Genomic DNA, 17,712 nt, shown 5'->3' on the forward strand with positions numbered 1-17,712 from the left:
CAGCTTCTGCAGTGCTACTAAGGGGGTGCGGAATGCACCCGTGACACCATCAAAGGAGGTGACACCAAAATGACTGTCTATAAAATTTTTGTGCAGTGTTTCAGCAGAAATTTATTATTTTTTTTAGAAAAATATCCTTGTAAATCTAACAACAAAAACATTTTGCGTAAGCCCGCTTACATGTATCAATAGATCTACAAGTCTAAAACTCAACGTTAATTTACTTTTTGAACCTTCTAATGTGCTTCTGTCAGAGCTGTCATTATGACCCAATTACAATGCCACTGAAACACGTACTTCGTCTGCACGTGCATCAGCAAGCGCTGTTGTTTTCGTTGCTGCTGGTGTTTTTAGAGTCGCTGCTTTTGTCAAATGTTCTGTTGTTTTAGCTCCAATATTGTGGTCATTAGTATTTGTTTCTTACCAAATTTTTACTTTAACTACATTGAGGCTTTGTGTATGATACTGAAATTTAAAGGTGTAGTTTTAATTTTGCTGGTTGTTTATCTCTATTATTGCTGTTACATTCAGTGATATACAGGAATTACGATTTACGAGTTACTAAGGATTCTGACTGGTCTGGTACAGGATGAGGTCCAATGTTCCCTCGAACTGGCAGAGCTACCTGTTTTCTGTTTTGCTTCCACTGTAGGTTGCTGGCAGAGATTCATCAAGTCAAGTCTGACGCCACAGAAAAGCAGGAACCCAAAACACATGTCCTGAGGGAATGGTTCATTCAGGGGCTTTCACTATGTCCTGACAAAGTGCTTGTATTTGCAACAGATGAAGGTGCTGACCATGATGGTAAATGGGTAAGTACAGATGGGTTAGCATAGTGGGCCAAAGGGCCTGTATCTCTGCTCTATAACTCCAAGGAATCTATTTATTCTGCCTGACTAGACTGAGTATTGCCCTCAATAATCAACCACTGAACCACTCCATGCTTTCCCTTTCTTGTACCCAGAAATGTTTAAAGCCAAGACCATTTGGTGTGGCCTTGCTCAGACCAAACCCATGTTGCTGTAGGCTGCATTGAGCCAATGGCAGCCCCAAACATGGACCCAGCTTCCATCAGATAGGGACACACTGCCCTCTGTCCAACAACCTACAGGCCAAGAAGGCAGCTCACCTTTTCAAAGTCAACTGCTGATGAGAAATACAAGAATCCCACCAGCATGGGGTGTGCCATAGTGACACACGTGGTGAGAACTCCCCCCAAAAACCTTGTGCCCAACCGTAGTTGACCCAAACATTGCTCCATTAGTGACTCTATTGGGCTTTTTCCTCAAAAAACTGCCATCCCGTCTAGAACCCAATGGCACTCACAGGGATGGGACCACACACCTGACTTGATGAGCAATGCATCAGCCTTTCAGATTGATCCCACTGCAAGTCTCTGTACACCTTTTTCTTGCCTTGTAAACATCAATAAAAGATAAAAGATGGAGAGCACTGCTAAAGTGGAGAATAATTAGATGTTATTATCTGGATATCAGGTTGTAGTGTTGTCAGAGGTGGTAAACATCAGCAAAAGACAGATTATAGTACTGTCACAGGCATAAGGGTTCTGTGCCAAAGTGCCTCCATTAACCTTTACTGATTGAACTGATGCATGACACATTTTATAGTCATGTTCAATAACTTGCAGGATGACGTCTGACCTGCTGCAATGATAAGGGATACAGTGGCTGTCTAATGTGCAGAGCTGTAGCTGAGAACACAGTGCAGATCCCAGAAAGGAAGGGTTTTGATGTTCTTTTTCAGGCATCCACAGATGCTGGGACAGTGCAGGCTGGGAACATTGGCCTGAGTATGTCACACAGTTTTCCTCAGGTCTCAACAGGTAAACTATTTGTGTTGGGTCCCGAGGCACACTGATTAGGAAGTCATCATTGTTCCCACCTGAGGGGTAATCAAAGCCTTCTGTTGGCAAGGGTTTGGCAAGGAAACAAGTTCCATTCATTCATTGTTGGATGATGCCAGCCAAGTGCTCCTGAATGGAAGGTCTGGTTGTTAATGCATCTGAGATGGGATCTGGGCTGGAGATTCTCATTCTGGCAATCACTCATCTGCAGGGCTGTAGCTGAACCTTGGCGTCTCTCAGCATAGTTGTTGCTGCCATGTGCTGGAAAAAGCAAGTGAGGGCTGGATCCGAGACAGTATATTCATTGCTTTGCCTGTGCCTCCTCTCACTTTCTACACTCCGAGCAGTCCACCTGCGTGGTGTGTATTACACTGTGTACAGTCCACCCGCGTGATGTGTATTACACTGTGTACAGTCCACCTGCATGGTGTGTATTACACTGCGTACTGTCCACCTGCATGGTGTGTATCATACCGTGTACAGTCCACCTGTGTGGTGTGTATTACACTGTGTACAGTCCACCTGCGTGATGTGTATTACACTGTGTACAGTCCACCTGTGTGATGTGTATTACACTGTGTACAGTCCACCTGTCTGGTGTGTTTCACACTTTGCACAGTCCACCTGCATGGTGTGTATCATACTGTGTACTGTCCACCTGTCAGGTGTGTATCACACTGTGTACTGTCCACCTGTCAGGTGTGTTTCACACTGTGTACTGTCCACCTGCGTGGTGTGTATTACATTGCGTACTGTCCACCTACGTGCTACGTATCACCTGCGTATCAAAAGACAGGAGAGTAACAAGTATTAAAGAAAGAGGATACAAGGACAAGCCATAGAACTACATTTAATTTCATTTGTGGAAAAGTTACTGGAGGGGATTCACCTCCATTTGGAAAGGATAGTCGACATGGCTTTATGCATGGGAAATCAATTCTCACAATTCTGATTAAGTTTTTTTGAAGGGGCAATGATGACAATCACAAAGTGGTAGGCTGGCTGGAAGTTGAAGGGCATGGGATGCAGGGTGAGCTGACCAATGGAATTCATCCTTCTCCCTTTTGCTAAAACTTCCAGTGTTTACAAGACTCCAGCTTTTAACTGTGAGCTGAACTCCAAGAGGAATTTCTGGGTGAGCAACTAATCACTCACTGAACTGGTTTGTTCAGGCCAACTGGCAGAACTGCATTTTAGTTCAGAAATCAGAATATTTCAAAGCAAGGTCAGCATCCCGGAGGTGCACCTAGTACTCCCCTCAGGGCCAGAGCCGGAGGGGGAGCCACAGTTCCTCTGCAGGTCAAACACTTTCCTGAGGAGAGTAAGGCAGTCTTCTTCAAGTTGCTTGCAGCTTCATACCTGATCTCTGGCTGGTTTATGTAACAATAAAAAGAGAAGAGATTGAAGCTGAAGTGGGCAGTTCTGTTCTCGAATAATTACCCTTGACTTTTTCAGCCAGTGGCCTGTGGACACCACAGGTATCCCACAATGAGTAAAGGAAGACAGAAAGTGAACCACTGAGCTGGGCTATTCCATCACAGCTCTGCCTTTCCAGCAGAGTTCCCACCTCCCTCATCTCCACCTATCAATCACCATCTCACTGAGCAAGCCTCCTTGTGGAGGTGAACTCCATTCAAAACAGCAACTAGTCACAAAGCCAAATTTGTATGCAGTTGATGAGTTGGCTCCTATCCTGTGTGCAGTAACTTTCCATTCGAATCTACCATGTGGGACCTCATCAACTACTTTACACATAACATGAATTGCTCATCTACCCTCTTTGTCAAGTTCATGAGATACGATTTCCCGTGCTGGCTCTTAATTGTCCCTTAACTATCCAAATATTTAAATTTAGACATACAGGCCCTTCCAGCCCACAAGCCTGTGCTGTCCAATTACACACAATTGACCTACAATGTATGTTTTTGAAGTGTGAGGAGTCCCCAGGGAAATCCTATGCACACACGGGGAGAACATACAAACTCCTTACAGACAGCACCAGATTCAAACCTGAGTCATTGGTGCTGTAAAAGTGTTACCCTAACTGCAGAGTTAAAATTGCCCTCTCCTAATAGGTAAAGGTCACGCCTGTCCACATATTGCTGTTGAAAGTCATCCTGGACACTCTGAACAAGGTTCACCCGTCCAAACCCCTGATGTCTGGATTGGAAATTATGTATCATGAGGCAAGGTTGAAGAGCTAGAGGTTTTCTCTTTGGAGTGTAGAAGGATGAGAGTTGACTTGATAGAAGTCTACAAGATCATGAGAGACATGGTGGGGGGAGGGGAGACAGACAGCATCTTTTTTCCAGGACAGGAGTAGCAAACACCGGAGGACTCTATACAAAGTGAGGGGAAGAAAGTTTAGGGGAGACATCAAGAGTAAGTTTTTTACACAGAGTTGTGGGTGCCTGAAATGTGGTAATGGAGACTGGGACAATGGGGACATTTAAGGTATTCTTAGGCAGGTACATGGATGAAAGAAAATTAGAGGGTTATGAGGTAGGGAGAGTTTATTTTATATTTTGGCCAGCATATATGAGTTGGCATAACATCGAGAGCCAAAAGGCCTGTACTGTTTGGGTATACCCACCTGTTAGAACATAGCACAGTACAGTCAATGTTAGGGAAACTGAAATCTCCAACAATAACAGCTTGTTGATGTATCAGTCTGAATGCCTTTTGCATGTCACTATTGCATTTGCTTCCAAGATGCCAAGATTGATAAAGAGGTTGACAACAGACTGGCAAAAGCAAACAGTGCATTCGTCCGCTGTGCAGAAGAGTCTGGAACAGCAAGCATCTGAGGAAAGGCACAAATATCAATATGGACAGAGCCAGTACCAGTACCACCCTCCCGTACGGCTCCAAGTCATGGATCACCTACTGTCACCACCTACAACTCCTTGAATGCCTCCACACCACCCTCAGCATCCACAGAGCCAGTACCAGTACCACCCTCCCATACGGCTCCAAGTCATGGGTCACCTACCGTCACCACCTACAACTCCTTGAATGCCTCCACCAGCGCTTCCTCTGCACCACCCTCAGCATCCACTGGAGAGAATTTGTCATAACATTGAAATCCTTGAACAGATGGAGGTTATCAGCATCGAGACCATGCTGTTGAAGACGTAGCTACGCTGGGAAGGGCACCTCTCTAGGGTGGAGGATCATTACCTGCCCAAAATTGTGCTGTATGGCAAACTCTCCACTGGCCACCGTGACAGAGGGGCACAGAAAAAGAGGTACAAGGACTCTCTGAAGAAATCCCGTGGTGCCTGTCACATTGACCATCACCATTCGTCTGCTCTAACCTCCAATCATATGGCCTGGCGACACACCATTCACCAGTCTGTCTCCTACTTAAAGGATGCATGCAGGGCTGGCCTTGAGGACAAAAGGAGATGGAGGAAGAACCGTGACACAGCACCACCAAACCCAGAACAGAATTTCCCTTGGAGCCACTGCTGCCGCCGGGCATGCACATTGGCCTCGTCAGCCACCAGCGAGCCTGCAACAGATGTGGACAGTTTCCTTTCTTTGTTCATGAAGCCAAGCCATGATGACTGCATTTGTTTCCACTATCTTTCCCTGGCACTGCATTCCAGGTACCCACCTCTGTAAAAAAAAACTTGCCTCACAGATCTTCTCTAAACATTACCCTTCTCTTAAACCAGTGGTTTTCAAACTTTTTCCTTCCACTCACATACCACCTTAAGTAATTCCTATCCCATCAGTGCTCTGTGATTAGTAAGGGATTACCTAAGGTGGTATGTGAGTGGAAAGAAATATTTGAAAACTACTGCTTTTAACCTATACCCTCTAGTGTGTGACATTTCTATCCTGGGATAAAGCCTCACCTCTCTCCTCTTCCTTTATCTGGCATCTGCCAATCTACTGCATTTATCCATCATGCTTCACCTCTCCTGGTTCACCTCATCCCACCCCTTCCACCTGTCCTCTTTACACTTGCTTCTCTACTACATATAGTCTCGATAAAGTGTCTTGGCTTGAAACATCAGCATTCTTTTTTCCCACTAATGCTAATCCACCAGACCTCCAAAAGATAGTGGACACAGCCAAGGACATCACAAGCAACACCCTAACACCATCATGAACATCTACATGGAACACTGCAATTGGAAAACAGCAGCGATCATCAAGGACCCCCACCACCCAGCATTCACTCTGTTCTCGCTGCTGCCATCAGGAAAGAGGTATCGGTGCCACAAGACTCACACCCCCAGGTTCAGGAACAGCTGCTCCCCCTCCACCATCAGACTCCTCAACAGCAAACTCAATCAGGGACTCATTTAAGGACTCTAATGGGCACTTTATTGATTTTTTCAAAATTCTCTCTATATTGCACAGTTATCTGTTTATAGTCCTTTATTTGTTTCCATGTATGTGCTATGAACATTTTTTTTTGCATTACCCATTAGTGGTAATTCTGCCTCGCTGCCAAAATAAAAGGATCTCAGGGTTGTATGTGATGTCGTATATGTACTCTGACAATAATTCTGAAATCTGACTGATTGATACAAACTCACTCAAAAGCACACAAGAGTTGGCCATCCTGCCCGTCAAGACTGCTCTACCATTCAATGAGATCACGGCTGATCTGATGTTAGGTTTCTCTCCACCGACCTACCTTGTCCCCATTTCTCTTAACTCTCCTGCTATGTAAAAATCTATCCAACCTTGTCTTAAATATATTGCTTCAATGGGCAGTGAATTTCTTCGGAAGAAGCAGTTCCTCCTCATCTCCATCCTAGATCTACTATGAAGGGCTCAAGTCTGAAATGTTGGCTATGTATTGTCACCTTTGCTTTATAAAGGACACTATTAGACCTGCTGAGTTTCTCCAGCTTTGTTTTTTTTACTACTACCTGGACCTGCGGCTGTGTCCCTATTTCCAGTCTCTCTACCTCGATCTATAAAAAAGGCCTTTCATAATTTTATATGTTTCTATAAGATCCCCTCTCATTCTTCTAAATTCCAGAGAGTGCAGTCTCAGACGATTAAATTTCTCTTCACAGGCCAACCCCTTCATCTCTGGAAGCAACCTGGTGAACCTCCTCTGCACCACCTCCAAATCCAGTCCATCCTCCCACAAGTAAGAAGACCAGAACTGCACGCAATTCTCCAGATGTGGCCTCATCAGTACTTTGTACAATTGCAGTGTAACCTCCCTGTTCCTAAATTCAATCCCTGTAGCAATGAAGGCCAACATTCCATTTGCCTTCTTGACAGCCTGCTGCACCTGCAAACCAACCTTTTGCGATTCGCGCACAAGCCCTCCCAAATCCTTCTGCAATCACTTACCATTTGACTTCAGGTTCTAGCTGTGTCCTGTGTGTCTGTGATGCTCCTGGAATGGAGGCCAGTTGTCAAAGGATAGGTTGGGGGTTTTCTCACTGGTATGTAGGAAGTCTGTATAAGTTTACAAGATCATGAAGGATGCAGATAGGAAAGAAAGACTTTTTCCCAGGGTAGGGAATAGGTTTAACATGAGAAGGGAGAAAATTACAGTGATCTGAAGGATGTCTTGTTGCACAGATGATGATGAATGTTTGGAACGAGCTGCCAAAGGAGGTGGTGGAAGCAGTTTGAAAGGCATTTGGATAGATACTTGGCTGAGAACAGAATAGATGAATAAGGTCTAATGCAGGCAAATGAAACAAGTATGGATTGGCATCATGGTCAAAATGGACTAGAAGGGCTGAAGGGCCTGTTTCTATGCCAACACCACATAAACTGATTGTTACAAACCCAAAAATCTTCAACTGGTTTGTTAAACGTGGTTTTCCTTTCAAAAGATCAGGTTGACTCTTCCCAGTCCTACTAATTCCAGCATCTCCTTCTGGTTGACATCAGATTTACTGGGCAATTGGCCCCTATTCCCCTCTCCTTACCTTTCTAAACAGTGGGTTTGTCACTGTTCCTGTTCCCTCTGTGGGAATCTGTGGAAGATTGGAAGAATCATGCTCTCTGAATCAGCTCTCTCGATAATATTTCATGAAGACAGAAATTACATGAAGCAAATCAACAATCTATCAAGAAAGCTTTTCAAATATTCTTCAGCCTTTATGAGTGAAATATTTATTTCTGTCTGTTCTCAGACTCCACGAAGGAGGCAGGGTGAACAGTTGGAGGTGCTCCAGGCAGAGGACATGGAAGGAAACGCTGGCTGTTGGAACTGGTGGAGTGAAGGGGAAACGTCCAGGTTCAGATTGCCTTTTCCTGTTGCCCAGTCCCCACCACCCCCAGGGACAAGGTCCTGGGGAACATGGCCCAGTCCTTGTCTTTGTGTAGACTGCAGCAAGACCTGACAGCAGGTAACAGAGTGTTCAGGAATAAATTAACCAAGCTTCTATTCCTCACAGGAAGAGACAGACAGTTGCAATAAGAATTCAATGATGAAAAGCTCATTGATAACCTGCAAAATGAAAATTGATTTTTGAAAAACATAGATTTTTGTATACGCAAACTATGAGAGAATTCATCAATCAAAATGTAGCCAAATTAAGACCTTGGCATTTAGCTGAGTTCAGGACGTTGGTGATAAAGACTAGGGCAGTTGTGAGAGGATGGATCAATGGTGAGGCTCATGAAGCCCAGCAAACCATATCTTCTACATCAACAGAGTCCTCTAATGTTGGTGTCCGGTCTCCTCTGGCAGCACCTCCCCAACCCAGCACCTCCAACCAGAAGGTGCTAAATGCAGGTCTGGAGAAACTGAGTTACCAGAGCTGTGGGAGCTCACCACCAGAACAACTAACAGGGCTCATCACTATTCAGGGATGAGCAATAAATGCTGGCCTTGCCAGACACGTCCAGATCCTGAACACAATGCAAGGAATTCTAAATTTTTGAGGAAGAATTTTTAAAGCGTCATCACTATTTTAAAGCCTGATATAAGTCAGCCAATTTACGCAAAACAGATGCACACAAACAGCAATGGAATAGGGCCCATCAGCTTCAGATTCAGGGTTAGAGAAAACTGACCATTCCGACTTTTGTGCAAGTGTAAAGTCACAGAGCAGAGGGGCCACACCCTCGCACATGGGGCAGAGGGGCCACATGTGGGGCAGAGGGGTCACACCCTCACATGGGGAACAGGGGCCACACTTTTGCATGTGGGGCAGAGGGGTCACACTCTCACACGTGGGGCAGAGGGGTCACATGTGGGGCAGAGGGGTCACACCCTCACATGGGGAACAGGGGCCACACCTTTGCATGTGGGGCAGAGGGGCCACACCCTCGCACATGGGGAAGAGGGGCCACATGTGGGGCAGAGGGGTCACACCCTCACATGGGGAACAGGGGCCACACCTTTGCATGTGGGGCAGAGGGGTCACACCCTCATATGGGGAACAGGGGCCACACCTTTGCATGTGGGGCAGAGGGGTCACACCCTCACATGGGGAACAGGGGCCACACCTTTGCATGTGGGGCAGAGGGGTCACACCCTCACATGGGGAACAGGGGCCACACCTTTGCATGTGGGGCAGAGGGGTCACACTCTCACACGTGGGGCAGAGGGGTCACATGTGGGGCAGAGGGGTCACACCCTCACATGGGGAACAGGGGCCACACCTTTGCATGTGGGGCAGAGGGGCCACACCCTCGCACATGGGGAAGAGGGGCCACATGTGGGGCAGAGGGGTCACACCCTCACATGGGGAACAGGGGCCACACCTTTGCATGTGGGGCAGAGGGGTCACACCCTCACATGGGGAACAGGGGCCACACCTTTGCATGTGGGGCAGAGGGGTCACACCCTCACATGGGGAACAGGGGCCACACCTTTGCATGTGGGGCAGAGGGGTCACACCCTCACATGGGGAACAGGGGCCACACCTTTGCATGTGGGGCAGAGGGGTCACACTCTCACACGTGGGGCAGAGGGGCCGCATTCCACCACAATCACCTGTCCACAGGTGACCCATCTGCTTCATCCTATTCACAGCCAGCCTCTGCCTCACCTCCTTGTACTACTACCTTTCTCCCTTCTCGCTCAATCCTGATACAAGGTCCACTTACCCCTGTTGCTCCACGGATGTGGCTTCACTGCTGTTACTTCTGTATTCTGTTTCTTTTTTCAATTTTCTCTCCTCAACTATCTAAAGTGAAAACCTCAGCCTCTGCTATTACCTCAGTCCTCCCCTCAGTATTGCCCCTCCCACAGTGCAGAGCTTCCTTAGTCCAGCTCTGTCAGTCAGGCTTTGGCCTTGAACCTTTGACCTAGAGTGTGATGGTGGTAACCTCTGCCGATGGAACTGTGGTGGGTGGATCAGCTGGTTCTCACCTCACCCACCAAGTTCTGTTTGGTTTATTAGCCCAGGCAAGCCACGGTGGGAGGGGGACTTCCAACTGCAGCAGGGAAAGGGGCTGGCATATGTGAGTTAGTGTATAGGGGAGTCACACTCACTAGCCTTTGATGGTACTGGTAAAAGAGGCAGAGATGAGTGTTCCCACTGGCGGGTGGCCCAGTTCAACGCTCATAAACTGCCGGGCTCACAGTGCATGGAGGGAGTGGGTTTCATTGGCTGTAGTTGGGCAGCACAGTTTCGTGGGCCAAAATGGCCTGTTTCCCTGCTTTATGACTAAATTTAAATACCCCTCCCATCCATGAACATGTCTAAATTCTTGGTGGTTAAAATGGAGCCCACATTCACCTCTTCAGCTGGCAGCTTGTTCCACACTCCCACCACTCTCTGTGTGAAGAAGTTCCGACTAAACATTTCCCCTTTCACCCTTAACCCACGTCCTCTGGTTTGGATTAGGGGATGAAGTGAGTGATCGGCCACATCAGGTGTATATCAGGGCTGAGCCAAAGGGCTCGAGAGCCTCCTGCTTTGATTTTCTTTATTTCTCAATGGATTGCAGCGGCTCATGGTTCACCACGACTGGAATGGGAGGTGGGAACAGCTAATGAGTTCTGCTCTTGCAAATTAATTGAATAGTTTATCATCATGTGTGTCAGGATATCATGAAAGCTTTGTTTAGTGTGCAAAGTCAACTCATTCAACAAGGAGTGCAACAGTGCATGTGAATAAACATCAGTGAAGAGAGTGCAGCAGGTCTAGGGAAAGGTGCAGTGCAAAAATGGTGATCATGTGCAGCAGGTAGAAGGGAAAGAGCATCATCATTTACCCATGGAAGATCAGGAAGGAGTCTAGTAACAGCAGGAAAGAATCATCTTTCAACCTCTTTGAACATCTTTTGCCTGATGGAAGTTGGTGGGATGGGGGGGGGGGGGGGGGGATGGGAGGAGGAGGTGAAAGAGAGTGGTGGTGTGATCCTGAAATGCCTCAGTGGAGTGTGTGGACCCAGACATCATTCAGGAGGGAGCCAAACCTGATCCTTAGCTGTGATCCTTGTGCAGACTGTTCTGGAATAACCATTTGGTACAATGTCCAGCAACATTTACCCCATAGCTGGGATGAAAAGCTGAGCCCATCAACTGACCGATAATTCTTGCCAGCCAATTCAATCCAAAATTAACAACAAGTTGTTTCAATTGTTAGGTCTTTGTCATTAACATCAGGAGGAGGGGTCCATTAGCAAATCCAAATGTTAATGTATCTTCACTAAAACCTAAATGCATCCAAACGCTTTATAATGTTTGAAAATACTTCAAATAGCAACCTATGTTGTTCGGGAGTTTCATTGTTTACATTCTGTATCCTTGACAAACAGGAGACAAGTTGAAATAATCCTCCCCTGGAAAGACTGACATGAGAAACTATGGGCTCAAGAACTCGTAGCAGGACAGCTCACTTACCCAGAGGTCAAGCAGGCTGACCTTGAGGCACGGTTTAAGAACAGAGAGACGATGGAGGACAACAGGTCCTGTTGGAAATGTCAGTAGATACAACTATCTACGTAACTTTACATTAGTTTTTCCTGGATGCGACGGAGCCGAGAGGTGACCTGACAGTGGTACACAAATTAACGAGGAGAGTAGATGGGGAGACAGTAACAATTTTTTTTCCCATGGTAAGGTGTTTGGAGCAAGAGCGCAGAGGTTTGAGGTGAGAGGCTAAAGATTTAGAGGGGGCATTAAGCATGAGTTGGAGGGAGGGGGAGGAAGTGGAGGAAGGTTTTCTCACAGCATTTAAAGCATCTGGACACACTTGAAGGCTGAGAGTAATTGTGAGTAAATGGGACTAGTCCAGCTAAATAGAATGGTAGACATGGCCTGTGGCTCTCTGACTATTTCTTTCCATGCCTGCTGTACCAGGGCCTGGGGATTTATCTATGTTTATGCACATTGAGATCTAATACCTCCTCCTTTTCAATAATAAGACGACCTAGGGTCTCACCATTCCTCTGAATTCTTCAGCAGAAATCTCCTCCTTCATTAATAAAGACAACTCACCTGATTCACGGACATCCTTTGGCTCCTTCACTTTGGTCTTTAGTAAGCCCATCCCTTGCCTGGTTGTCATCTACATTTTCATTTTACACACAATAAAATGCTGTGAGATGTTATTTAATCTTGTCAACAGGAGGGATTTCATGTGAACCAATCACCCTCCAAACTAGTTTAATAAACATCTCACACACTTAACTTGCCTCGAGGATTCTTTTTACTTGTCCATTCCTTGATATTGCTTGGCATTCAGGATTCTTCAGACGTTGGGCTTACCTTTGACTCTTCAGGGAATAGGGGCTCCTGAAACCTCATTATTTCTATTTGGAATGCCTCCCATTGGGTCCTCCTACATCGGTCAGGTAAAGACTTGCAACCTTGAACACATCCTTCCCTGATTCAAGGCCTCAATTCCAGGCCCATTACTTTGCTGTAGAGGCTGAGGCCATACACAGTTCATTTGAAATGCAAAAAACACAGATGCAGGAAATCTGAAATAAAACCAAACAAGCTGGTAAGGCACGAAGAGAAAACTGCCACAGGGTCTGTCTTCATTGCAGTTTAACTGATGATAATGAGTTAATTGTCATACACATTGTACAAGGAACTGAGTTACAGGGAAAGGTTAAACAGGTTAGGACTTTATTCCCTGGAGCAGAGAAGAATGAGGGGAGATTTGGTAGAAGTGTATACATTTATGAGGGGGATAGACAGAGTAAATGTAGGTCGGCTTTTCCCACTGAGATTAGGAGAGATACAAACCAGAGGACGTAGGTTAAGAGTGAAAGGGGAAAGGTTTCGAGGGAACATCAGAGGGAACTTCTTCACAAAGAGAGTAGTGGGAGTGTGGAACGAGCTGCCAGCTGAGGTGGTGAATGCAGGCTCAACTTTCACATTTAAGAATAATTTGGACAGGTACATGGATGGGAGGGGTATGGAGGCTGTGGGCTGGGTACAGGTCAGTGAGACTAGGCAGGGTAATAGTTTGGCACAGACCAGAAGGGCCAGAGGGCCTGTTTCTGTGCTGTCGTGTCCTGTGGTTCTACATGCACCAAAATTCTTCCTTGCTGCAGCTGAACAAGTACATGTAAAGAGAAACTACAACAGAAAATTAATTGAATTAATTAAAAGAAACAATAAATACCTAACATAGATAAAAATATTCACAGTGATCCAAGTGCAAAAAGTGACTTACAATTGTGCAAACAGTCCGTTTGTGCTCTTGGAGCAGTCTGATTAGTGAACCATAGGAACCCCAGCTGTGGAGGGGTTGGTCAGGGATTAATGCTTGATTGGCAGCTCATGTTTCTCAGAGCCCAAAGTACATGCAGTCAGGGTTTGGCCTTATGGGGTAGATTTATCCAGGGTGGACGGATTTGGAAGCAGTTGTTTAAGTTTTGAGTTGGCTTTGAAGATGATGCAAGGTTGCAGAGGTGTTTGGAGGGTTCCAAGTTAGGGAATATACTTTGGAGGGAGAGTGTGTCAGACTGGATGGCATAAGTTTATGTAGCCCCCTCCCCCCATTCCAATCCATTTCCACCAGTCCTTTACCTTTTCTCATTCCCAGAGAGGAAAATGAGATTTCTTCCCACCGCCCCTCCACTATTGGTCACTTCACCTCTCCCACCCTGGTTGCCTTTTACTACAGGCGTTCCGCAGGGGTCGGTGTTGGGGCCGCTTCTTTTTACAAAGTGTATTGATGATTTAAATTGTGGATAGAATGGTTTTGTGGCCATGTTTGCAGATAACACCAAGATAAGTGGTTGAGTAGGAAGTGTTGAAAAAACTGAAATGTTGCAGAGAAGCTTGGACAGTTTAGGAGAGAGGGCAAAGAAATGGCAAATGAGATCCAATGTTGAGAAATGTTTGGTTGTACATTTTGGAAGAGGAAATAAACAGGCAGATTATTATTTAGATGGGGAGAAAATTCAAAATTTGGATGTGCAAAGGGACTTGGGGGTCCTCGTACAGGATAACCTAATCTCCAGGTTGGATCGGCAGTAAAGAAAGCGAATTCTATGTTGGCATTCATTTCAAGAGGAATAGCGTATAAGAATAAATAGGTGTTGATGAGACTTCATTTGGAGGTTTATCAGCTCTTGGACTGAATTCATTGGAGTATAGAAGAATGAGAGGGGATCGCATAGAAACATTTCAAATTGAATCCAGGACAAGGGAGCAGAGAATTAGAGGGTCATTTAAAACAGAGATGAGTGGAAATTTCTTTACCCAGAAGGTCATGGATTTGTGGAATTCGTTGCTACTTACAGCTGTGGTGGCACAATCATTCAGGGAGTTTAAGGAGGAGTTTGATAGTATCTAATTAGTCAGGGAATCAAGGGATATGGGGAAAAGGCCAGAATTTGGAAATAAATGTGAGAACAGTTTAGCTCAGGGCGGAGTGGTGGAGCAGACTCAATGGGCTGAATGGCCTACTTCTGTTCCTTTATCTTCTGATCTTCATCTTTCCAGTATCCTCTCACCTCTAGGCACCTTTCCTCCTCTCCCCTTCCCATCTCCTCTCCTCACCTCCCCTCTCCTTCCCATCTCCTCCCCCCTCTCCTTCCCATTTCCTCCTTCCCCTCCCCTCTCCTTCCTGTCTCCTTCCTTTCCTTCCCCTTCCCTTCATATCTCCTCCCTTCCCCTTCCCGTCTCCTCCCTTCCCCTCCCCTCTTTTTTCTTGCATGGTATCTCCTCTTCCCTCTTTACTTTAGACAAAGGATTCCAGCTCAAAACGTTGGCAAACCCAGGAGTAGCCAATGGGGCTGGAATCTCTCAGGAATGAAAGCATTTGCAGCTTAGTGGTTTTGAAAGAACTGCCTAACTATTGCTCCACTCTTCCTCGTACTTACATTTATAAATACTTACACTGTTTAATAGAACATTACAGCGCAGGAGGTCACTGCAAATGACCTTTCTACATTACTACGTTCATAGCAATACCTTCTCATTCCCCCGTTTTCACTGAGTTTGCTACATCATGGCGCGACCAAGTGTCTGGTGGAATATCTGGACGGGTGGGCTGGACTCGTTAACCTTGGTTGGCAGCCAGCCTAAGAGAAGGATAACCCTGATTTCAAACCTGGGCAGATTGGGCTTGTTAGCTTTGTCAGGCCATCCATCTAGGAGACGGGCTCTCTGACGTTACACCTACAACCCAAGGATCTGGCTGTCATCGTCCCAGCTTGCAGGACCTTAGCAGATAAGCCCTGGGTGTAAAGGGTGGGGCTAGTACTGCGCACACTGCCCTCCACCTAAAAAATCCATTGTGCAGGCTCAAAGGACGTGCCCACGTCTATGACCATCCTCCCAGACTATTCATTAAGCCTTGCAGCAATGGGAAAGGGATGAAAACAACAGGTGGAAGATAACACTGGAAGCCGCAGTTCCAATCTTGCTTGCAGACAGTTCAGGTGTAATGGTCATCTGCTGCTGACCACAGAGATAACGACATCATTTGGCAGCACCAAGCAGCCTTCTCTAGGGACAGCACTGTTTGCTTCATATGGAGAGAGTCTAGAAAAGGTGGCCTAACCAAAGCTCGTTTCCATTTCCCCCAGTTGGCGAGCTGTGGTCAAGGGGCATCCTCAAATGCAGCCGAACAACGGTAAAAAAGAAGAGCTACACACCTGCCTCACACGGTGCACAAGGGTTAAAGGTCACATACTGGAACATCAGAACCATGCTTGATCTAGCACACAGCAGTCGCCCAGAACGATTCTCTGCTCTAGTTGCACATGAACTTTCAAGATTGGATATCGATATCACTGCTCTCAGTGAAGTCCGCTTTCCAGAGGAAAGCAGCCTTCAACAAAAAGGTGCCGGCTATACCCTGTACTGGTCAGGCAAGCCAAAGACTGAGAGACGCCTTTCTGGCATTGGCTTTATGCATCCAAACTTGTAAACCTGCCAATGGGTCACTCAGAGGGCATCATCTCTATGCACCTCCCACTTCGAACCAAGCAGCATGCCACACTCCTCAGTGTGTACATCCCAACTCTTCAAGCAGATCCTGCAGAAAAAGATAAATCTTACACTGATCTGTGCAACTTTATACAGAACACCCCTGCAGATGACAAGGTCATCATCCTTGGTGACTTCAATATCAAGATCCAGAAGCCTGGAAAGGAGTACTTAGCAAACATGGTGTTGGAAGCTGCCTTCTGCTAGAGTTTTGCACAGCACAGCAACTCACCGTCACCAACACCACTTTCCAGCAGGAAGACAGTCTGAAGACAACCTGGATGCATCCTCGGTCCAAGCATTGACATCTCATAGACTACATCTTTGTGCGCCAAGAGATCTTCGGGATGTCTTACTCACCAAAATGGTGCCCATCGCAGAGTGTCATACAGACCATTGTCTTGTCCACTGCAAATTCAGTCTCCACTTCAAACCCAGGCCAAGGCAATAGGAGTTGATGGAATCCCACCAGAGGATTGGAAGCATGGGGGCCCAGCGTTACATGCCAAACTCCACGAGTTCTTCGTCTGCTGCTGGGAACAAGGAAAACTACCATAAGACCTCCGTGGTACAGCCATCATCACCCTGTACAAGAACAAGGGAGAAAAAGTCCAACTGCTCCAAATACCGGGGATAAATCTGCTCTCTGTCGCAGGAACAATCCTCGCAAGAGTACTCCTGAATAGACTGGTGCCCATCATTGTAGAAGAACACCTCCCAGAGAATCAGTGTGGCTTCAGAGCCAACAGGAGCACCATCGACATGGTATTTGTTCTCAGGCAGCTCGAAGAGAAGTGTCGGGTATAGAACAAGGGACTGCACCTGACATTTGTCAACCTTATCAAAGTATTCGACATTATGAGGAAAGGTTTGTGGCAAATCATGGAATGACTGGGATGTCCCCCCCAAGTTCCTCAGCATGGTCATCCATATACATGAAGATTTCCTTGGCTAAGTCAGACACAAGGACCTCTCAGAGCCCTTCTCAATAGGCAATGGTGTAAAGCAAGGTGCTTCCTTGCGCCAACTCTCTTCACCATCTTCTTCAGCATGATGCGCCAAAGGGCCACAGAAGACCTTGATGACGAGGACAGTGTCTACATCCAATACCGCACCAATGGCAGCTGTTCAACCAGAGGGGACTACAGTCCCATAATTCGCCGGTGATGCTGCCCGTGCTGCTTATACAGAGGCAGCCTGGCAGCATATAACGTCCTGCTTTACGAAGGCTGCGGAGCTCTTGGACTGGAAGTCAGCTTGAAGAAGACAGTTCTCCACCACCCCACACCTCAGGAAGAGTACCACCCTCCCCATATTACCATCAGCAATACTGACCAGAAGACAGTTCAGCTACCTGGGGTGCACCATCTCGTCAGATGCCAAGACAAATAAAGAGGTTGACAACAGATGGGCAAAGGCAGACAGTGCATTCAGCCAGTGTATAAAGGAGTCTGGAACAACAAGCATCTGAAGAAAGGCACAAAGATCAGTGTCGTGGGTT

The 17,712-nt window shown here is 46.5% G+C and overlaps 1 protein-coding gene across 3 annotated transcripts in view; it reads right to left on the minus strand.

Moving 5' to 3' along the window:
* The window catches only part of lpp (LIM domain containing preferred translocation partner in lipoma), a 294,099-nt gene that overhangs the window by 234,811 nt on the left and 41,576 nt on the right, over nucleotides 1-17,712 (minus strand). The window contains exon 2 of one of the 3 annotated variants that reach the window (XM_069897669.1): nucleotides 16,572-16,741. The exons of 1 other annotated variant lie outside the window; for it this stretch is intronic. In XM_069897669.1, coding sequence (XP_069753770.1) covers nucleotides 16,572-16,608 — 37 coding nt within the window. In that variant the 5' untranslated portion in view covers nucleotides 16,609-16,741. Of the gene's footprint in view, nucleotides 1-16,571; nucleotides 16,745-17,712 lie in introns of all 3 variants that reach the window. One more of the 3 variants, XM_069897671.1, reaches the window with a different exon arrangement.

The sequence above is a fragment of the Narcine bancroftii genome, chromosome 9 (assembly GCF_036971445.1).
Source record: "Narcine bancroftii isolate sNarBan1 chromosome 9, sNarBan1.hap1, whole genome shotgun sequence".
Lineage (NCBI taxonomy): Eukaryota > Metazoa > Chordata > Chondrichthyes > Torpediniformes > Narcinidae > Narcine > Narcine bancroftii.